Genomic DNA, 21,720 nt, shown 5'->3' on the forward strand with positions numbered 1-21,720 from the left:
TAGCTGAAAGAGATTTTAAGTTTGTAAAAACCTGCAAATTTGAGACACTTGTCTATATTACAGACTCTTATCAAATTCTACAATATTGGATCAAAATACTTAATTTACAAGTATATAATAACAGTCACTGTAACAAATCACCTCTTCAACCGAACTCTAATCTCATAACATCTCAAACCAGACAAATTTTAATTTGTGAGCTATAAAATCCTCTGTGGTTTTTTAGTGTCAGACTTTTCCCTTTTATGTATAGTTCTCTTAAAGTTAGTGTAAATGATACTTAGAATAATATAAACTAGTTATTTAGATTTATTTGGGAATTTTGTTGTTGTGGTGGGGAGGGGAGTATTTTGTTGAAACAGTATCTCACCCTGTAGGCAAGGCTAGCCTCAAACTCCGAATCCTTATGCCTCAACCTTCTTAATGCTGAAATTGCAGGCATGTAGTCACCATATTCCGGGGTTTTAAGGTTAATTTTCATCTATTTTCTTTAAACATCCTTCATTCAACAATGAGAACTGTAGAGTTGTTACTGTTGTTGTTGCTATTGCTGTTGCTGTTTCAGAGCCGAGGACCAAACTTGGGGCCTTGCACGTGCTAGGCAAGTGCTTTTTCACTGAGCTAACTCTCCATCCCTGAGAAATGTAGTTTCTGAATGCCAGCTCAAGGGAGCCGTATTCTAATGTAGTAGTTTTCATGCCTGGGAAAGGACTAACTGATCATATATTAAGACTTTGCTGTGTTAAGATAGAATGAAAAGCTGTCAAGTTCCATCTCTCTAAACCAGGTCCAGAAGGTGAGCCTAGGAGTAGCTGCAGCGTAAGGACTATGACAGACCTCAGAATGAACATTGAGCGGCAACAGGAAAACTCGGATCTGTTTCCTGCTTCTCTGCTCCCAGAGATAAGGCATGGCTCTGGGGAGGGTGTACCCTGGCTAGGCTGTGACCCTGCAGGTCACTGGACTGTGACCCTTAATGAAATCTGTGAATGAAAGGAAGTGAAAATGAACTTAGTCAGAGTGAAAAAAAAAATCAGAGGCTGCTTAAAAGGAATAGGGGAAAGGATTTACTTTACATATAATTGAGGAAAGGGATTTTCTTTTACCCCTTCCCCCCTTGGTCCTGGATACAACCAGGACCTTCAGCATTTTAGGTAAACACTAACACTGAGCTGTATATCCCCAGCAATGAAGGAAACTATTTTCAAGTAGGGGTGAGTAGAATAGGGGGAAAATTTTTTGGTTCACTTTCCTTCACCTCTTGGTTTTAATTTTCCCCTTTAATGGTATTGGTAGTTTATCTACACTATGTCACCTGTTTATTTGGAGGGCCACACTGATAACAGAAAAAAAGTGCTGTTTTAAAATAATAATTAATATTGCTTTTTGTAAAGTTAATCCCTGGAATTACAAATCTGCATTATCACATCTAGTTTGTCTGAAGGGCTTCCAAAGGGCATCCAAGACAGTGCCATTTTGAGTGGCTAAAACTCATAGCGTTAAATCACGTAGAGTATTTCAAGTACTTTGTTAGCTAGAGAACTACAATTTTGTCCCCTTGTTACAGGATGAGAAAGGGGTTGGGCCCAGCTATGTTCATAAGACTATAAGAGACAGGGAGGAATTAGAAGTCAGAATTACTAGACCAAATTGAGTGGCCTGGCCCCAATGCCACTTGGCCTTCAGTACACACTTGAAATGAATGCAAATCACTGTAAACTCAACCTGTAGCTAGGCATCACTCTAGTCAGACTCACTGAGAATAATATGCTCAAAGATTAAAATTTGGCCTGGCATGGTAGCACCTACCTGTAATCCCAGCATTCAGAAGGCTGAGCAAGAGAACCAAGAGTTCAAGAACAACCCGACTGTATAGTGAGATCCTGTCTTTAAAGGAAAAAAAAGAGAGGGAGAGGAAAAAGTCATATTGTCCAACATGAAATAAGTTAACAGCTAACATTTTTCAGTGTTTAAGTTCTTGGTTCTATTTTAAATTGTGAATAAGTTCAATAAAGAATATAAAATTAACACATGAAATTGTTAAATACAAACTTATCAAAAAATCTAGATTATTAACTTTCTAAATTAGTAATCTAAACATAAAGTACTTTACTCTTAGTGAATCATAGTAATGACTCTCAAGGTTTCCTCATTTAAAATAAAGGTTAGGAAGTACCTTCTCAATCAACAGAGAGGATATATCTCTTCGTCTATTCCAGGTTACACAGGCTGGCCAGAATAACAGGAAGTGAGTTTATCGGAAGCTGGAAATAAATGATTTGCTACTTTTTTTTTTTTAACTTCTTACTGTTTGGAGGTTTTTGTGCTGTATGCTTTGTGTGTGCCAGTCTTGGGGCTTGAACTCAGAGCCTGGTCTCGGTCTCTGAGCTTTTTCACTCATGACTAGCACTCTACTACTTGAACCATAGCTCCAATTCCAGCTTTTTTTTTTTTTTTTTTGCCAATCCTGGGGACTGACCTCAGAGCCTGAGCAATGTCCTTGGGCTTTCCTCAAGACAAGTGCTCTACCACTTGAGCCACAGCACCACTTCCAGCTTTTCCATATGGTACCTGGGTCTTTGTGCATCCTAGGCAAGCACTCCACAACTAGGCCAAACTCCCAGCCCCACCACTTGCAGCTTTTAGATCTTTAATTGGAGATACAAGTCTTGTAGATTTTCATGCCCCAACTGGCTTCAAATTGCAATCCTCAGATTCCAGCCTTCTGAGTAGCTAGGATTACAGGTGTGAACTACCAGCATCCAAATGCCTTTTACTTTTTTTAAATTCAGTTTGCTCTTATGATTGGTTGTCAAACCAAGATTTTCCTTTTCTGTGATTTATGTGTCTGTCGGGTGATTCTGGGGTTGGAACCAGCTCTTCATGTATGCTAGGCAAGAACTCTTCTCCTAAGCCACAACTCCAGCATCAGAAATTTCCCATGTTTGTTAAGAAATAGTTGGTTTGGAGCCGGACTGAGTGGCTCATGCCTGTAATCCTAGCTACTCAGGAGTCTGAGATCTGATGATGAAGGATCAAAGCCAGCCCCGGCACAAAAGGACTTGAGACTCTTATCTCCAGTTAACCTCCAGGGGCTTGGCTCAAGGGTAGGGTGGTAGCCTTGAGCTGAAGAGCTCAGGGACAGTGCCCATGCCGAGTTCAAGCCCCATGACCCACAAAAAAAAAAAAAAAGTAATAGTAGGTTCTTTGGGCTGGGAGTTTAGCCAAGTGGTAGAGTGCTTGCCTAGTATGCAGAGATCAGTACCACATACATAGAAAAAAACCAGAAGTAATGCTATGGGTCAAGTGGTAGAGTGCTGTCCTTGAGAAACCTAAGGACAGTGTTCAGGCCCTGAGTTCAAGCCAGGACTAGCAAAACAGAAAAAGAAAAAAGAGGGGCTGGGAGTTTGACCTAATGGTAGAGTGCTTGATTAGCATGCACAAAGACCCAGGTTCAATTCCTCGGCACCACATACATAGAAAAAAATCTGGAAGTGGTGCTGTGGCTCAAGTAGTAGAGCTCTAGCCCTGAAAAAACCCAAGAACAGTGCTTAGGCCCTGAGCCCAAGTTGCGAACTGGCAAAAAAAAGCCAGGTGTTGTGGCTCACACCAGTAATCCTAGCTACTCAGGAGGCTGAGATCTGAGGATAGAGTTTCAAAGCTAGCTGGGGCACTAAAGTCCATGAGACTCTTATCTCTAATTAACCACTAGAAAACTGGAAATGGCACTGTAGCTCAAGGGGTAGGGCAGTAGCCTTGAGCTGAAGAGCTGAAGGACAGTGCCCAGGCCCAGAGTTCAAGTCCCATGACTGACAAAAGAAAGAAAGAAAGAAAAATAGGCTTGTGTCTAGGCATTTCTATAGCATTATCAAATGCTAATGACATGATTTAACTGTGGAGTTCTTAACTGTATTGCCAGCCTCTGTGCTGCATTTCTCCACCAATGAAATCTGGATCACATGTCTGTTTTTAACACATGCAATATATAAGATAGTGTTCATGGGATGGGAGTTTGGCCTAGTGGTAAAGTGCTTGGCTAGCATGCACAAAGACCCAGGTTTGATCCCTCGGTATCACATACATAGAAGAAAAAAAAAAAGCTGGAAATGATGCTGTGGCTCAAATGGTAGAGCTCTGGCCTTGAGAAAGCCCAAGGATAGTGTTCAGGCCCTGATTTCAAGGCCAAGGACTGGCAAAAATAATTAAATAAATAAATAAGAAAGATAATGTTCATGATGTTACTCTGTAATATCCAACAGATATTCTTGGCATTTAGTTGCCATGACTGGGCCCTTTTCTTGCTTTAGGCACACAGGAGAATATGAGCCATGTGATCCTTACCTTAGACCTCAAAACAGACCTAATACCAGCAAAGCAAAGAAGTATGAAGTAGGTATCAAGAATCACTGTCTTTGTCAAGGAATGAAGGAAGAAACAGAAGCTAACACAAGCTCGGGCTTTCCTGTGAACAAATAACTGTGGGACCCAGGATAGCTGGGTTACTTCCCAAAAAATTTTGCTCTTAATTTTCAAAAGTTAACAACTTGTGGAGAGATTTTCATTGGGATTTACCTAAAGGGTTATTCATTGAAAGATATGGATAGTAGTAGTATAAACTTTACGGGGGGGGGGGGTCCTGCTAAATTAGCAGAAACAGTTTCACTCAGCAATTCATAGAAATAGTCTACATAATTCAACACTATGAATTTTAGTCACCAAAAAATGGCACTGTCTCAAAGGCACTTTAGAAGCTCTTTAAGCAAACCAGATATGATAATGCACACCTGTCATCCCAGCATTCAGAGGGCTGAGACAAAAGGAACTCATGAAACGGGCCACCCTGAGCTATAAGATACCAACAATTACTGGAGAATTCTCATACCTCTCTTTCCAAATCCTACAACAACCCTGTAAAGCCAGTACTGTGCACAGTTGAAGAAACCTGGGTTTAGAAAAGTGAGAGAACTTGCCAGGCGCCGTGGCTCACACCTGCAATCTTAGCTACTCAGGAGGCTGAGGTCTGAGGATCATGGTTCAAAGCCAGCCCAGGCCCTAAAGTTGGTGAGACTCCTATCTCTAATTAACCACCAGAAAACCCAAAATGGCACTGTGGCTCAAGGGGTAGGGCGGTAGCCTTGAACTGAAGAACTCAGGGACAGTGCCCAGGCCCAGAGTTTTAAGTCCTACCACCCACCAGTTAAAAAAAAAATGAAATCATAAATAAAAGAAAGTGAGAGAACATGACAAAATTACACAACTGAAAGGGAAGCTACACTTAGTAACTTTTGGTTTTTGACTGTTGAATTCCAGAGTTGATTCTAACAATTTATTTTTGCCTCCAGATGATTTTGTTGGTTTGTTTGCTAAATATTTAGATATATATTGAAGAAACTATAACAGGGAAAAAAAAAAAAAAGAACCCAAGACTGGGAATGTGGCTTAGTAGTACAATGGTTACCTAGCAAGTATGGAGCCCTGGGTTCAATTCCTCAATACCACATACACAGAAAAAGCTGAAAGTGTCTCTGTGGCTCTGGTGGTAGAGTTCTAGCCTTGAGCAGAAGAAGCTCAGGGACAGTACCCCAAGCTCTGAGTTCAGCCCCAGGGCTGGCAAAAAATAAATAACTCATAAAGACTTACCCCTTCCTGGGTGCTAGGGATGGAGCTCAGAGTCAGAACCTGCCAGGAAGTACATGGCCTCTGAACTGCACCCCAGTCTTAATTGTTTATTTTTCCCCACATTCCTTGCTAAATTTCACTTTTTCTGAGCTCTACCTGCTTTTGTTCTATTCATTTAGTAAGAAAATATTAAAGTAATTTAAAATCAGTAGCTTGAGTACTGATAAAGATGTGAGGAAACACCAATTAGCCCTATTTCTGATTCCAACAAGAAAATGCCTTATAAGGTCCTGTGTTTAATGTTTTGGAAATAAGAAAGGAATTAGGAGAAAAATACATGTTTTAAATTGTAATTGACATTTTTTATAAAATCTTTTTCAGAACGAAGTATATTAGAGAAAGTCTAAACTCTGTAGTCTGAATAATTAATTGGCTAATAAGTAAATCATTCACCTGTGCAAATAAGATAACACCCATCAGTGTATTCTTAGTATGACATACGTCTACCATACATATCCAGCACTTAGAGTCATTATATACCTCAGAGACAGTCTTATTCTCAAAGAATATCTAGACAATATAGAATGAAACTAGTTGCTAACTACAATTAATATAATAAGAGAAAGTCTTGGTCTTCTGCCATGTGTTTAGAATGCCATAGTTATTTGTAATGAGAACAGGAGAATAGAAGGGAAATTTTCCAGTTAGGCTTCACAGCCACCAGTTGCCATCTCAATTGGTATAGGGCAGCTCTGGCTTTCAGCAAGTCTGCAAACCAGTGTTTATCTGCTGCCTATCCTCTGCTCTCTGTTGTCTGCCTCAGTAAATGGCCTCTATCGGCAGCCAGGGTGTAGCTTCCTCTTGCCATTTCCTCCTTCTCAGGCTCGTTTCCTCTCTGAGCCAGCTCTGCACGTCAGGATCTATTCTCCCTGCAGGAAGGGTCGGCTTTAGGCCTCATGATTGTTTCTGTTTCTATGGCGCCTCAGGTTGAGGGCAGCCAGGTATTGGAATGGACTGGAAGGTTACTCTCCTGGAACAGCGGAGATGTTCAAACCCCTTCCCCCCAATTAAACATTATTTCAAAAGATGTAATACTACTTTGCAGATATTGTTCGATTCCAAGACCATGCCGGGAAGGAATTCTCAGCTGTATGCTTTCCAGTGTATCTCCCAGACTCCTCTAAGTGCTCACAGACCATCTGAAATAAAGACTGCCAGCACCACATTGCAAATGTGAAAGTTGAAGCCCAGGGAATTAGAACTCAAGAATTTAATCACTGTACCCCATTTGAATGCAGGCTTATTGAAATATCCTTGTGGGCATAAGTCTAAAAGTTGGACTCAACTTTATCTCTTTGGTTTCTCCTTTGAGTTTAAGTGGAAAGAATTGAAATCAGGATCTTGGGGAAGATTTTTCCTCAGCCTATGCCAGGTGGTCTAACTAGGGGATAAACAAATTCTGATTAGTGATTAGAAACCTGAAAATTCTAAATTCATCTTTTGAATTTCCTTTGTGTGTTCTGCTTCCTTCTTCTTAATTCTTTAGAAGAATTTTTTTAAATGCCAGCCTTATCTTAATTGAACCAAGAACAGAGTATGTTTTTGTTTCTTGTTTTCTATGGCTCCATCTAGAATAGGTAATGGAGAAGAAAAGATGTAGGATTCAAAGTCAATAGGCTGGAACAGGAGAAGCCGCTCTGAGCTCCCACAACCTGGTCCCTGGCCTGACCTGACCTGACTTGACTTAACCTGGCCTGGGGAGAGAGTTGGTCCTGCCAGCATTCATTCATGGCATGTTATGATGTGAAGGTTGTAGAGGCAGGGATTGCCCTTCTTCTGGGGATAGAGCTTAACAGGAGATAAAAATCCTCAGAGATCAGAAGGGAGTGAAGTAGAGAATGTGGAATGGAGGAGGTGTAGAAATGATCTCCAAACTTAATTACTCCTTAGGCTTGCCTAAGGGAATTCCTACCCTGTGACTCCCAGGTTGAATCCCAACCTGGGATAGCAAGATCTCTGAGGATGAGACCCACCCCAGCCAGCACAGAGTAATAAAGCTCATTCAGTTGACTGCAAGAAACATGAGAATTTGGAGACAGTTGCTGTCTAGGGCCCTAATCCTATAGAATTGTGACCTTGCACTAGAAATAGTTTGCCATTTGAGTTAGTGTCCTGATTTGAATAACCCTCTTATCTGTTGTCCTTTTCCTTGTTGTAAAGTCATACTGAGTCAATGATTCTCCTCCAAAGAACATCCATGCTATGCTTGTTTTTAATTTGCAAGGAAAAAGTCCTTTCATCTTTTGTTCATCCAGTCCTGTGGTCCTTTGACCCTCTTCCGGCTTACCTCACCACTCTCAGCTCTCTGCTTCTTCCTGTCACCCTTTACAAGAATCCTAGGTTCTGCCTTCTCAGTCTGCCCTACTTTCTCCAGCACTTGCTTTTATTTCCACTGATTAATAACTAGGCATTGTGAGAAAGTCCTTGACATACACCTGCAGATTCATGTTGCCTGCCCAGAGAAGCTCTAGTGATCTCAGATTCATCTGTTTATTCAGTCATTACATAATACAACTGTGCATCCCACCAACATAAACAAGGATAATGGTCTCATACCTGGCCTTTTCCTCCAAACTGGAGACCTAGATCTGTCACACTGGGAAAGGTACAATGTGAGAGTTGTGGACATTGCCATGGTACCTGATCAGCTCTGTGTGCCATTGCGGAGGAAATTGGGCATGGAGCAGGTGATGTGGAGTTAGATTTCAGAGAACTAGAAGATTACCAGTCACTGTCGATATAAGACAGTATAGGAACTTTAGAAGTTCAGTAGAGAAAAACGATTCATCCAAATGAAAGATAGAGAAGAAATTGGAGGAAGAAAAAAATAGTCTGGTCAGAGAAGGTCTTGTATGCCATACAGAGCTGTTTACACTTTAGAATCCAGGTAGAGGATAGATTGAAGGCTCCCTGGTGCACATTTAGAAGAGCCTCACACATGATGCTTCTGTTGCTTTATATTGTCAATTGTGGTTTACCTACAACATAGTTATCTACAACTCCTCCTGGCATGGGCCCTAATCTGCAATCCTAGACACTTTTTCTAGTTCACCATGGCGGCTATTAACTGGGAAGTAGTTGGTTTATTCCAGGATTTATCCACAGTTCAACTCATACTTTCCTGATTTAAGCTCCATTCTATTTACTATGGTTCATGTTATCTTCCAGTGAACCACAAATATAATTTTTATTCCTTGTTGTTTTTTTTAAATAAAAACAACTATTTAGGCTAAACACTACTGGCGTATACCTCTGTAATCCTAGCTACTCAGGAGGCTGAGATCTGAGGATCAGAGTTAAAAGGCAGCCCAAGCAGAAAAGTTCCTGTGAGATTCTTATCTCCAGTTAACCACCAGAAAACCAGAAGTGGCTCTACAGTTCAAAGTGGTAGAACACTAGCCTTGAGCTGAAGAGCTTGGGGATAGTTCCCAGAATCAGAGTTCAAGCTCCACGACTGACCAAAAGAAAAAACAAAAACAACAACAACAAAAAATCCAGTGATTTTGCATTGCATATAGTACAATCCAAACTTTTTTTCCCCTTTTAAAACATCTACATTTTTCCTGGCTCTCCTACTTTTTTCTGCTGCTTTTTCCACTACATTTCTATTTGCTAGTCTTCTGCCCTTTACATTTTTCTCTCCTCTGTATGGAAACAAGCCCTTTACATTTCCCACCTCTGTATCTTCACTCACACAGCTTCTCCCACTGGAAGTGACCTTCTCTAGCAAAGTCAACCCTCTTCCATTTCTCGTCCACTTGGAACCAATCCAAGTGTAGTGGCTCAGAGTATGACTTCTAATGTCCAACTTCCTGCTTTTGACTCTAGGTGCGCCACTTCCTGGTTCAGACCATTCCTGTATCCTCTTTGTGCTTCAGTTTTCTCTTCTTTAGGATTGAGGAAATAGTAGTGTCTATACATCTCAGAGTGATTGTGAAAGTTACAGTGGTAGGTATAGAGTAGTTGTTTTTCCATAACACCTTTTGCTTGAAGTTCCCTTTCCCTTATTAGGCCGGTAAAGTATCTGTGAATGTTACCTGGCTTCCCACTATATTGAAACTAAATCAAGAACTCTAAATAATGCACATAATAGCTTCCCAAGTATATTTGGGGCAGTGTTCTATCATAAAACAGTGTTCTATCAAAAACCCCACTGAGTTTTTTTTTAATCTAAATACTTTGATCTAGGCTTCCTACCATGTAAAAACTAAAAGTGAACTTAGAGTAAGACACCAGGAGCTGGCAATAAAACAGGTAACCTTAAGACCATGTCTTACCAACTCACCACAGGGGCATATAACTTCAGATGTAAACCTACCTCCTATGAGTCAACCCCTATATAGCTCCCTAGCCTTTCTGTATGGCCTCCTAAGAAACAATCTTGTCTATTGCCTTCCACCACACAGACCTGACTAAGGTAAGAGAGCCTCCTACACTTCTTTGAAGGCATTCTGTGTGACCTGTGTGATGTTTCTTCCAGAAATCAGGCGCAGAGGTTCCAAAGACCCCCTGGTGAAGGCTCTGCAGATGCTTGACAGCCCCTGTGAGCCTGGGGAGAATGGCAGCACCAAGTCAGAGACGCTGGCGAAGAGACCAAGTTCCAAGGACCTCCTGGGAAAGTCACCCCAGCTCTATGATACCCCCTACGAGCCGGCCGAGGGGGGCTCACAGGTGGAAGTTAAGGCCCGGCCCTCAGACAGCCGGCTACCCGAGGATGATGAGAGGCCAGCAGCCGAGTATGAGCAGCCATGGGAGTGGAAGAGGGAGCAGATTGTGCGTGCACTGTCAGGTGAGTATCTTCCACTTAAACTAATCATTCTGAATCGACCCAAAGTGAGTGTACAGACTTTTGGGGAATGATACTTCAATACATGGATTCCTTGTGTGGTGATCCAGTCAGGGTAATTAACATATCTATCATCTCAAACAGTTATCCCAGCAGAAGTACTCCCTTGGGCATTCTCAAAAAACTGATTTCAAAAATCTAAAATAGAGCACTGGTCACAGAGGTAGCAGAGGATGTAGGGAGGAGGGAAGGGGAGAGATTGGTCAGACTAAGAAGTTACATTAGATAGGGGCATTACTTCTGGTATACTCCATGGTAGAGTTACTAGGCTAATGATAATGTTCATTTCAAAATAGCTAGAAAGGATTTTGAATGTTGCATTAAGTCCATTTTGTTTGTTCTTTACCACAGCTCTTTTCCTCAAGGAATGTGAGAAATAGGGAAACAAGAACTTAGCGCTGATCAAAAGACCAGGAGTAAAGTTATACCTTTAGTATTGCATGTTTTGTTTTTGTTTTTGTTTTTGTTTTTGCCAGTCCTGGGCTTGAGCTCAGGGCCTGAGCACTGGCCTTGGACTTTCTCAAGGCTAGAGCTCTACCACTTGAGCCTCAGCACCACTTCCGGCTTTTTTCTATGTATGTGGTACCGAGGAATCGAACCCGGGTCTTCATGCATGCTAGGCAAGCACTTTAACCACTAGGCCAAACTCCCGGCCCCTGCATGTTTTTTTTAATCCTCATAGCTAGCTTTATTTTCCTTTCTTTCATAGTATACAACTGATTTACCAATGGCTGCAAAGAATTTGCTTACTATATAGTTATTTTCTCACCACCAAATTCATCAACTTGGGGGCAGCCTTCCCCCCCCCCCCCGCCCCCGGGGTACTGAGGACTTGCTCTTGTTAAGCAAGCGGCAGTGCTCTGTCATGTGAACCACACCTCCAGCCCCGGTGACAGCTTTTTCTAACTCTTTGTGTTACTCATCAAACCTGTAAAGTCCTTTATTATAAAAATGACAGGAGCAAGTCCAGAAGTGTGGCCCAGTGGTAGAGTGCTTGTCTAGCATGCATGAAGCCCTGGTTCCATTCCTCAGTACCACATACATAGAAAAGCTGGAAGTGGTGCTATGACTCAAGTGGTAGAGCTTTAGCCTTAAGAAAGCCCAAGGACAGTGCCCAGGTCCGGAGTTTAAGCCCCAGGACTGACAAAAATAAATAAATAAATAAATAAATAAATAAGTGGCACTGTGGCTCAAGGGCTAGGGCAGTAGCCTTGAACTGAAGAGCTCAGGGACAATACCCAGGCCCAGAGTTCAAGTCCCATGAATGACCAATAAATAAATAAATAAATAAATAAATAAATAAATAAATAAATAAATGAGAGGTAGGCAGGCTGATGCACTTAAGATGCCCATCAGGTTGTGGTAGCTCATGCCTATAATCCCAGCATTCTAGAAGTTGAGATATTCACACCAGTCTGGATTACCTATCAAGTCTTGGCCAGCCTGAGTTACACAGTGAGATTCTATCTCAAAATAGATACATTTTTGTGTATGTCAGTTATGAGATTTGAACTTAGGGCCTTGGCACTGTTCCTGAGCCTTTTTGTGCTTACGGATAGTGCTCTATCACTTGAGCCACAGCACCACTTCCAGTTTTTGAGTGGTTAATTGGAGGTAGGAGTCTCATGGGAACTCTTCTACCCAGACTGACTTTGAACCACGATCCTCAGATCTCACTCTTCTGAGTAATTAGGATTAGAGGTGTGAGCCACCCACACTCTGCTCACAATATCTTAAAAATAAGGTATGGGGCAGTGGTTTAAGTAGTAAAGCACCCACGTGGTAATCTTGAAGCTCCCAGATCTCTAAATCCCACTATCTCAAATAACAATAGTTCAAATAAAATATCAGAGCTGGCTAAAATAGATTATAGATGAATATGGTTGGCAAGCTAGATGAAACTAGAGTTTAGTTTATTGTTTATCTTGTTGTTTAGGTTGGTTTTTTTTTTTCTTGTTCTGTTTACACTTCCACTTCTGGCTTTTTTGCTGGTTAATCGGAGATCAGAGTTTCTCAGATTTTTCTAACCAAGCTAGCTTCAAATCCTCTTCCTCAGATCTCAGCCTTCTGAGTAGTTAGGATTATAGACGTGAGGCAGTGCCATCTAGCTCTGCTTTTTGTTTCATTTTGTTTTGTTGGCTCTTAATTTTTTGAGACAGAATCTCTCACTTTTGTAGCCCAGGCTGGCTTTGAGTTCTCCATCCTCACGCCTCAGCTTTCCTAGCACTGGGATTACAGACATGCCACCCATGCCTGTATTTTTGAAACATTATTTTCTTTTGTTTAAAAAAAGAAAAAATTTTCCTACAACGAATAATTTCACAACCAGACATATGGTAATGCATGGCTGTAATTCCAGCACTAAGAGAGGCTGAGATAGGAATATTAAGAGTTGGTGTCTTCAAATGTGTCTGGACTGGGTCTTTTGTTGTTGTTGTTGTTGTTGTTGTTTGATTGGTTTGGTTTTTTTTTTTTTTTTTTTTTTTTTTTGGTGTTTGTTTTGCAGGAGTGGGGTGTGTATCCCTTACTCAGGCTGGTCTTACTTTTCTGCACTCAGTCTCCCAGGTAGTTAGGCATGTGGGCATGAGCCACCGTGCCAAGCTTTGGTGTGGATATTTAACTGATTTCAGAGAAAATTGATAACTTGTTAACAAATATTAGAGGTAGTTTATCCTTTATCGCTACGCTTTTTCCAGGATATACTTTTCCATGTGGCTGCTACTTATTTCTTTTACCTTAGATTTAATAATAAAGCCTGGTTTGCAATTAAGTAGAGCCGATGTAAAGGATGAGTCGAAAACATCTGAGTCTGTTTTAGTGTGATTTTAGTCTTAGGTGCTACCATTGGGTCTCTAATTTTGTGGGGTTAAACTCAGGGCCTAGTGCTATTCCTGAGCTCACAGCTGTTCTTTGCTCACAGCTAGTGCTCTACTATTTAAGTCACAGCTCCGCCTCCAGCTTTTTGGTGGTTATTTGGCGGTAACAGTTTCACAGACTTTTCTGCCAGGGCTGGCTTTGAACTGCAGTCCTCAGATTTCAGCCTCTAGAATAGCTAGACTTATAGGCATGTACTACTGGTGCCTGACTAAGTCTCTACTTTTTCATCCAACCCTCTATACCATGATATCTTGAAGGTATTATTTCATGATTTCCTACTGTTTCTGGGTTAATTTTTTTTTCCAGTCGTAGGGCTTGAACTCTGAGTCTGGGTGCTGTCCCTGAGTTCTTCAGCTCAAGGCTACTGCCCTACCACTTGAGCCACAGCACCACTTCTGATTTTCTGATGGTTAATTGGAGATAAGAGTCTCCTGGACTTTAGTGCCCAGGCTGGCTTTGAACCTAGATCCTCAGATCTCAGCCTCCTGAGTAGGCAGGATTATAGGCGTGAGCCATCACGCCCAGCCTGAGTTCATTTTTTTAATTATGATTTCGTAGTAAAAACTTGACTTGATTTTGTAGTATAATATATCACTCTTGCAAGAAGTCACTAAATATAACTACTTTTAGTCTTTTTTTTCTAAATCATACTTTGGAAGTCAGCACTGAAGCTATTCAAATAGCTTCCTCTGGTGTTATGACGCTGTCTTTGCTGACAGGCGTCTCACAGATACGTGCCTGTACATGGGATGCTAGCAGTGCGGTCAAGGAGGGCAGGAACTCAGCTGCACAGGGTTTTTTTCTGTAGCAGTATGGAGCTCACATTGAAAGGGAAAATTCTTCCTCCCTGAAGGGGCTAAGGCAGGCAAGGAGGCTTTTTTTCCCTTTGAAGGTCCGTTGGTCTCTGATATTAAATAGAGTCTCCCTTCCAGTCCAGTTTGAAGGATCTGAGCGAGCTTCCAGCAGGGAGGAGACAGTGAGGCAGCAGCACCACCGGCAGAAGAGCTGGACCCAAAAGATCTTGAAGCCAACCTTATCAGACCACAGTGAGGGCGAGAAAGTGGACCCAGGCCTACCCCTGGAGAAGCAGCCGTGAGTGTCTTCTACTCACCCTGACCTTTTTGGAGGGGTCAGGGGAGGGGCGGGAAGTTCTGGGGTTGAACTCAGGGCCTGGGTGCTATCACTGAGCTTTTCTGCTCAAGGCTAACACTCGATCACTTGAGCCACAGCTCCACTTCTGGACTTTGGTAGTTAACTGGAGATAAGGGTCTCATGGTTTTATCTATCTGTGCTGTCTCTGAATCTTGATTCTTAGATCTCAGCCTCCTGAATAGCTAGGATTAGAGGTGTGAGCCCTGTGAGCTTACTGATTTTGTTCAAGAATACTCTGAGTGCGATTTAGTCAGGAAACCTCATCTTCCAAGCCCAGGGCATTAGTGAGAAATGGAAAGGGTACTGCATCCCAAGAACCTTGTGTTAAATCTCATTCTCTAGAACAGAGTGAAGATTCTTCAAGTGGCACTAGCCCTCTTGACTCCTTCTCACACAACCCATGGGCTTTGTGATCCAGGATCAGCCAAATCCAAACTTGGTCTATTCCAAATGTGAAGCAGGTTCTAGGTCAGACTCCTGAGCTTCTCCCAGGGGCTCATTTCAAACAACATTTCACAGAATGAAGTGGACTCCAGATTTGCATTTGATACTCATGGCACCCTCTCTGTCTCTTAATCCCCCCACTGCTTAGCTGGTATCATGGCACCATTACCCGGGCTGAGGCTGAGAGTCGACTCCAACCCTGCAAAGAAGCTGGTTACCTGGTTCGAAATAGTGAGTCAGGGAACAGCAGGTACTTGATTGCTCTGAAGTAAGTACTATGACTTCCCTCCCTGCCTTATCTCAAAGAAAGGATACACTGTGGCAACCTTTCCTCCCAGGAGCAGATGACCAGTCAAAACTTAGAATTTGAAGGTGGTTCTGAAGCAGGTGAATCACCAGAAAATAAGATGCATTTGAGCATGGAACATTGTGATCAGAATGGTATTGGGTAAAGTTTCCAATATCTAATGTGAAAATGAGGGTCCTGTTTCATTTATCACTGTATATCAGTCCACTTTTCCCTTCTAGTCTCTGGTTTAAGAGGGCCTCTCATTCCTAGTAAAAGGGATCATTTCTTACAGGTTAGTTCATTACTCTTCTTCCTTGGTATTAGGAACTTCAATGAATCAGATCCCTTGATTGTCAAATAACCACTGCACTTTGATGCCAGCCTCTTCTTCTGGTGAGGAAGGAAATGCTGACTTGCCTGTGGCTCCCTCTGTCTAATTGTGCAGAGAATTCACTTTTGCCTAGTAGGCCTGGTGGATTGTGTATCATGGAAATTCTCGCTGCTCTGTGAATTCTGTGGCACTATATTGGCGGATCATTGTCAAGAGCCTAGCAGCATTTCCTTCCTGAGGAAGCTTAGCCCCTGCAGCTGAAACAATCAGACTGGAGGGGAAAGGGGGGGGGGGGTGCCGCGGGCAACATGGCTCAGAAAATGGGATAGGCTACCAGATACATAATACCAGGAATAGCTCCACTGTGTTCCTGAAACTGGCGCTTGTGGATTAAATCTGTGAGCCTTCAGTGACAGTTGTCATTACACACAACCAGAAATGGTCTGTCCACATGGATGCTGGGGAGGGAAGGGAGGAAATAGATTATTATTAATATTATTGTGCTTCACTGGGGGGGGATAAGGAAGAAACTTCACATATATCCTTTTAGCAGTGGCAAGGAGATTGAATGTAAACTACTTTGACAGCTACAGACACATTAGTTTTGCCATTTGGGGGCTAGAAATGACTTGGCTTCTCTTTTGGCTCTGTACCTGATGACTCAGGTGTAAAAAGAGTAAACAACTCAAGGATGCCATGCAATTAGGCTACAAAACTTCCAAGAGCTCAGCTGGAGTGCGGCTAGAATGTCCAAAGGCATTTCTGTTGGTCTAAACCAATTCTAAGAGTGGAAGAGGACCTGTCCATCTACTGTGGATCCATGTGATTGTTTTCTGTGGGGAGGGATCTGTTCACTTAATCATGTCTCCTCCTTAATTTTTGTTTAATTCCAGGACCAGTCAAGGATGTGTCCACATCATAGTGGCACAGACAAAAGACAACAAATATACACTGAATCAGACAAGTGCTGTGTTTGACAGCATCCCCGAAGTGGTACACTACTATTCCAATGAAAAGTTGCCTTTCAAAGGGGCAGAACATATGACCCTCCTCTACCCTGTGCACAGCAAACTCCACTAAGGTTCAGCTGGCAAGAGCCCCGAGCCTCTGGCACAGAAGAGATCAACGGCACACAACCTGCATCTCAGTGGACCAGGCAACACCTTACACCTCCTGCAGAGTGGGAGTCATCAGCTTGAGTCAGGAAGTCTCTGACCTTGACTCCCTTCCTGGGCACTTGATTTCTTTCCCATTCTTTTTTGCTTTGCTAAGTAGCTACACTATCAGAAAGCTCAATGTAACTGTTGTCTTCTCTGGAGCAGGAATTCCACGTGCCACATGACCCTCAGGAAAAGTAAGTTGGGAATATTGAGCTGTTCCCTGGAATACCTGGGCCTTAAACCAACAAAAGACTGCTTCCATGGTCATGTGATCTGAAGAGTGTGTAGTAATGACCCCTTAGGGTAAGTGGGTAGATGGTAGAAAATGTGAACCATGAGCAAGAGAATGTCTTCCTCCTGTCCTAACTCAGCTCTGGCCTTCGTGCAGATTCACAACGTCAAGGTCTGGCAAAAGGATTATTTGGTTGGTCAGACTTTTCAACCTCTATAGACTTTCTCGTTGTTCTTCAATGATAACTAATCTAAGACGCACCAGATTTAAGAATTGCTGATGTCATTAGCATTGATAGCCTTATGGTAATTCTGTATTGTAGGGTAAAATACCCACAGAGACTTCATTTTTAATTTTACAAAAAATTTAAAATTCCAAAACTCCATGGCTATTTTCTTACTGGGTAATTGTGTAGAATTTCAGGTTCTCTTTTTGTTTTCCCTTTGAGCATTTTAGTTGTCATGGATCATCTTTAAGTTTTTTCTCTAAAATAAGATTGGTTCTGTATTTTTAGTAAATTTAAAAAAAAAATACAGCCTTGGCATCTGATCCTATGAACTAGGTCAGTAGAATTGGCAATAATTCTCTCCTCTGAACACAGTAGACCAGATTACACTGGTCTACTTAGAACTTGTCTCTGCTATTCCTTACGGTATTAATAGTTGTCATACTGTTTTGTCTCTGAGTTATTGTGAACTCTTACCACCAGTCTATTTACTGGGACAATCCTGTGGGAATGGCATACTATGAGGTGGCATCTATGGCAAGTAGCTCACAAAACCAAACAACTTTTTCTAGCTCTAGGGTTTGTAATCTTCTCAACACTGGTCCAGATGAAAATGTGCTGCCTGATAGTGATGCAGAGTTCATGTCTGTACACACACACACACACACACACACAAAACATGGATTGAATGGAGTTTTAGGAAATTATGTTCTCCTGATTATTAATTATTATTTTTCACTTGTGCTTTAGAGGTTACTGAATTTCCTTGCTGCTTTTGCAGTTCAGATCTTAGCCAAGAGGTTGTATCACCTTTGATTTTGAAAAGATCAAAAAGGACCTTTCAAAGATATCTATTAATAAAAAATGTTTTGTTTTTAAAGTATTGATAGAATTTTTAACTGTATATTATATATTGGCTCATGTACTATGTCTTTAGTATGGGAGGGGTTCCCCCCCTAATTTTCAACAAGCATTCCAATTCCATTCAACAAATATTTATTATGGTCTATATACAAGTTATCTTTTGTGTTAAATTTATTTTTATTTTATCATTCTGATCATGAAACCCTTTTTACTTAGCTTTATTTAACAAATGCAATAAGCTTTATAAACTTTTTTTTTGTGCATTAAATGATTGTTGGCCAATAACCAGCAACTGTAGTGAATGTATAATGAAAATGACATTTGAAAGCAAGCCTACACTAATTATTTATTGAGTTTCTGTCATATATCCAGGACTATGCTTCTATAAGTTTTTCTGTGGAAAGCATGCTACTTTTTTCATATAATTACAAGCGGAAGAGACTCAGAGTCTATATTTAGTCCAGTTACTTTACAATTGTATAGAAGTTTGTAATTGACAGAAATGTAGTAACCTGGGGGAAGGCAGTGAGGAGATGTTGAAGAACTGTGTTTTTCTTAGTATGTGACACAAGCTGACAAAAGCCAGAGAATTCACAGCTGGGTGGTGGCATCAAGTACCATATGTTCTAAAACAATTAGGCCCAGCAGGGTGTCCCTAATGGCTTCCTTGTTAAGCTTCAGGGCCAGCGGATCCAGAAGCTCTGTGACAAGTTCTCTCAGCTCAGAATGTGTTAGCTTTTTTGTCATTTTTATCATGATGAAAGTATTTGCCTATGGTCTTCATTCTTTAGAGTTAATTCTGTCTCCCAGCATATTTTCTGGAAAGAATAATGTCTTTTGGTGGATTCTTACTATGTTGCTTTGAATTTTGCATCCACAGTGCTATATCAGTTGTTTTTTTTTTTTCCTCCTTTGTAACAATTGTTTCAGGGTACTGAGTTGGTTAGTTTCAGGTCTGTAAGGACAGTGGGTGGGAGGCTTCATGGAGCAATAGTAGTGTGTCTGATCCCAAGAGAGCCTGAAATTCTGGCTAACTATTCAGGAGTCTGAGATCAGAGGATCACCCAAGCCCTGGTATTCAAGGTCAGCCTGAGCAAAAGAAAAAAGACACTGTTTTTAAAAAGATGCAACAGACATTTCCTTTTCCCTTGATATCATAGCTGTTTCTATCAGGATAGATTTCAATGATTGAAACTATATATGGAAATTAGGGATAAAATGGGGGAGAGCTTTTGATATATATACAAGAAGTACTAATATACCTACTCTCTATTGAGGACAGAATTGTCCTTTTTACATTATTCAAGGTGCTTTCATAAAAGCATAAAAAGGAAGAGATTTTATTCTATGCTATTTAAAATCTGTGCTTTAAGCCTGGCTAGTGGCTCACACCTGTAATCCTAGCTACTCAAGAGGTTGAGATCTGAGGATTGTGGTTCAAAGCCAGCCTGGGCACTAAAGTCTAGGAGACTCTTATCTCCAATTAACCATCAGAAAATCCGAAATGGCGCTGTGGCTCAAGGGGTAGGACAGTAGCCTTGAGCTGAAGAGCTCAGAAACAGCACCCAGGCCCAAGAGTTGAAGTCTCATGACTGACCAAAAAAAAAAAAAAAAAAAAAAAAAAAAAAAAAATATATATATATATATATATATATATATATATATATAAATCTGTGCTTTGCTGAATTGCTGCTACCACAGGATGGGAGAGTGATCGGAGATTCTTTAAAGAAAATCAGGTGGGAAACAGTCCTAACTTGTTAAATGCATATTACTGTCACTAGCTTTTGCTGTTGGATATGTCTTTTTTTTTTTTTTTTTTTGCCAGTCCTGGGCTTGGGCTCAGGGTATGAGCACTGTCCTTGGACTTTCTTAAGGTTAGCACTTTACCACTTGAGCCTCAGCACCACTTCTGGCTTTTTGCTATGTATATGGTGTACTGAGGAATTGAACCCAGGTCTTCATGCATGCTAGGCAAGCACTCTACCACTAGGCCAAACTCCCAGCCCCTGGATATGTCTTAATAGCTAATTCAGAAGAATAACTATAAGACATTTATCAGTTACATTTTAAATGGGGGTGTTATTTCTATTAACGTGTCCTTTTTGGCCTGGGATGGTGGTACGTGCCTGTAATCCAAACAACTCAGGAGGATAAGATCTAGAGGACCATGGTTTTAAACCAGCTAGAGCAAAACAGTTGAGAAGACTCTTATTCCCAATTAGCCAGCAAAAAGCTGGAAGCATGGCTCAAGTAGTAGAGCCTCAGTTGTGAGCAAGAAAGCCAAGCAAGAGTCAAGGCCTTGAATTCAGGCCTTGCTCCGTCCCTCTCTCTCTCTTTCCCTCTCTCTCTCTCTCTCTCTCTCTCTCTCTCTCTCTCTCTCTCTCTCTTTTTCTTTCTCTCACACATATACACACACACACACACACAGCCCTTTTTTAATCAAAAGTTACTACCTGTTCTCCTTTCACTCTAATAGGAAGGAACCCAACAGTGCCCATACTTCATTCTCCTTTGCATACTTTTGACATTTAACAGGATTTTATTGATGCATTCCTCCCAGGTAGCTCTCATTCATTTGTTATCCCTTATTTCCCATTACCAGCACAAGTTTGTCCTTATGGTCAGTTCAGAATTGTTCATTATTTGCATTTTCAATTTTTGTACCTTACTAACTTGGACCTAAAGAAACCAGTGCTTTCCCTGGGCCTCCTTCATTGTGACCCATTAAAAGGAAAGATGGTGTGATACTGCCATCTAATGGAAGAAATGAAAATTGCAGTTAGGAAACCAAAACTCTCTAGTTAAGATTTTCTAAAAAGAATTTCCTGGAGAAATGATGATACAACAGTTGCCTTTTTGAAGTATGACCTTTCCTGCAGAAACAGTGGTTTGAAACCCAATATAACAGCTATCAGGTGCTCTCTGAACTCCAGATGGGTTCAAAATTATAAAGTTATGCTTAAGGAATTCACCTGCCTATGTATCAAGACCAGTGTTTTCTCAGCCAGTCAGTTATTTTAACCATGGGGGTGGGGATTTAATATTTTAAGTATCAACTAACTTCTAACTTTTTTAAACACTTGGAAATTTTATGTCATACAAGTGCCAACTGTAGTAGTTTGTTAGTAATTTATATTGTATGGGAAATATTTTATAAAATTCCTGGATGTATTTCAGTAGCCCAGTATAGGCTGAATTCTCTCCTCATGATGATTTATTTACCCTGAAATAACTTTAAATAAACATTATGCCAAGAAAATACATGTGGTTTGGTTTAATTCAGCTGGGTTTGAGTTTGGGTGTGGATTTGGGCTTGTGGGGGCAGGGGTGGGGCAGGGCATTGGGTATCAAATCCAAGGCCTTGTCCCTGCTAGACAAGGGTTTTGGCCCTGAACTCTACACCTTGAGGCCAATTTTGTTAGTTTTGAAAATCATATTCCTTCATTAAAAAGTCCTTCCTGTGCTATGTTATAGCAGAGCTGTATTTGCAGCTACTATTGATGAAACATACAAACCACAGATGAACGCCCAGCTGACCATACCTGGGATTTGGGTTTTCCCAGTTGAGCTTGAGCTCCTTAGTGATGTCTTCCATCTAGAAAACAATGTAACAGTGC

General features: G+C 41.2%; 1 protein-coding gene across 1 annotated transcript in view; it reads left to right on the forward strand.

The window, feature by feature from the left end:
- Positions 1-20,519, forward strand: part of She (Src homology 2 domain containing E) — a 24,359-nt gene extending 3,840 nt beyond the window's left edge. Inside the window, exons 3-6 of the mRNA XM_090340885.1 lie at positions 10,160-10,468; positions 14,335-14,494; positions 15,147-15,266; positions 16,512-20,519. Of these exons, the coding sequence (XP_090197011.1) occupies positions 10,160-10,468; positions 14,335-14,494; positions 15,147-15,266; positions 16,512-16,698 (776 nt within the window). The 3' untranslated portion in view covers positions 16,699-20,519. The remainder of the gene's footprint in view (positions 1-10,159; positions 10,469-14,334; positions 14,495-15,146; positions 15,267-16,511) is intronic.
- The last annotated feature ends 1,201 nt before the right edge of the window (positions 20,520-21,720 follow it).

The sequence above is a fragment of the Megascapheus bottae genome, chromosome 10 (genome assembly GCF_031878675.1).
Source record: "Megascapheus bottae isolate mThoBot1 chromosome 10, mThoBot2.hap1, whole genome shotgun sequence".
In the NCBI taxonomy this organism is placed as follows: Eukaryota; Metazoa; Chordata; class Mammalia; order Rodentia; family Geomyidae; genus Megascapheus; species Megascapheus bottae.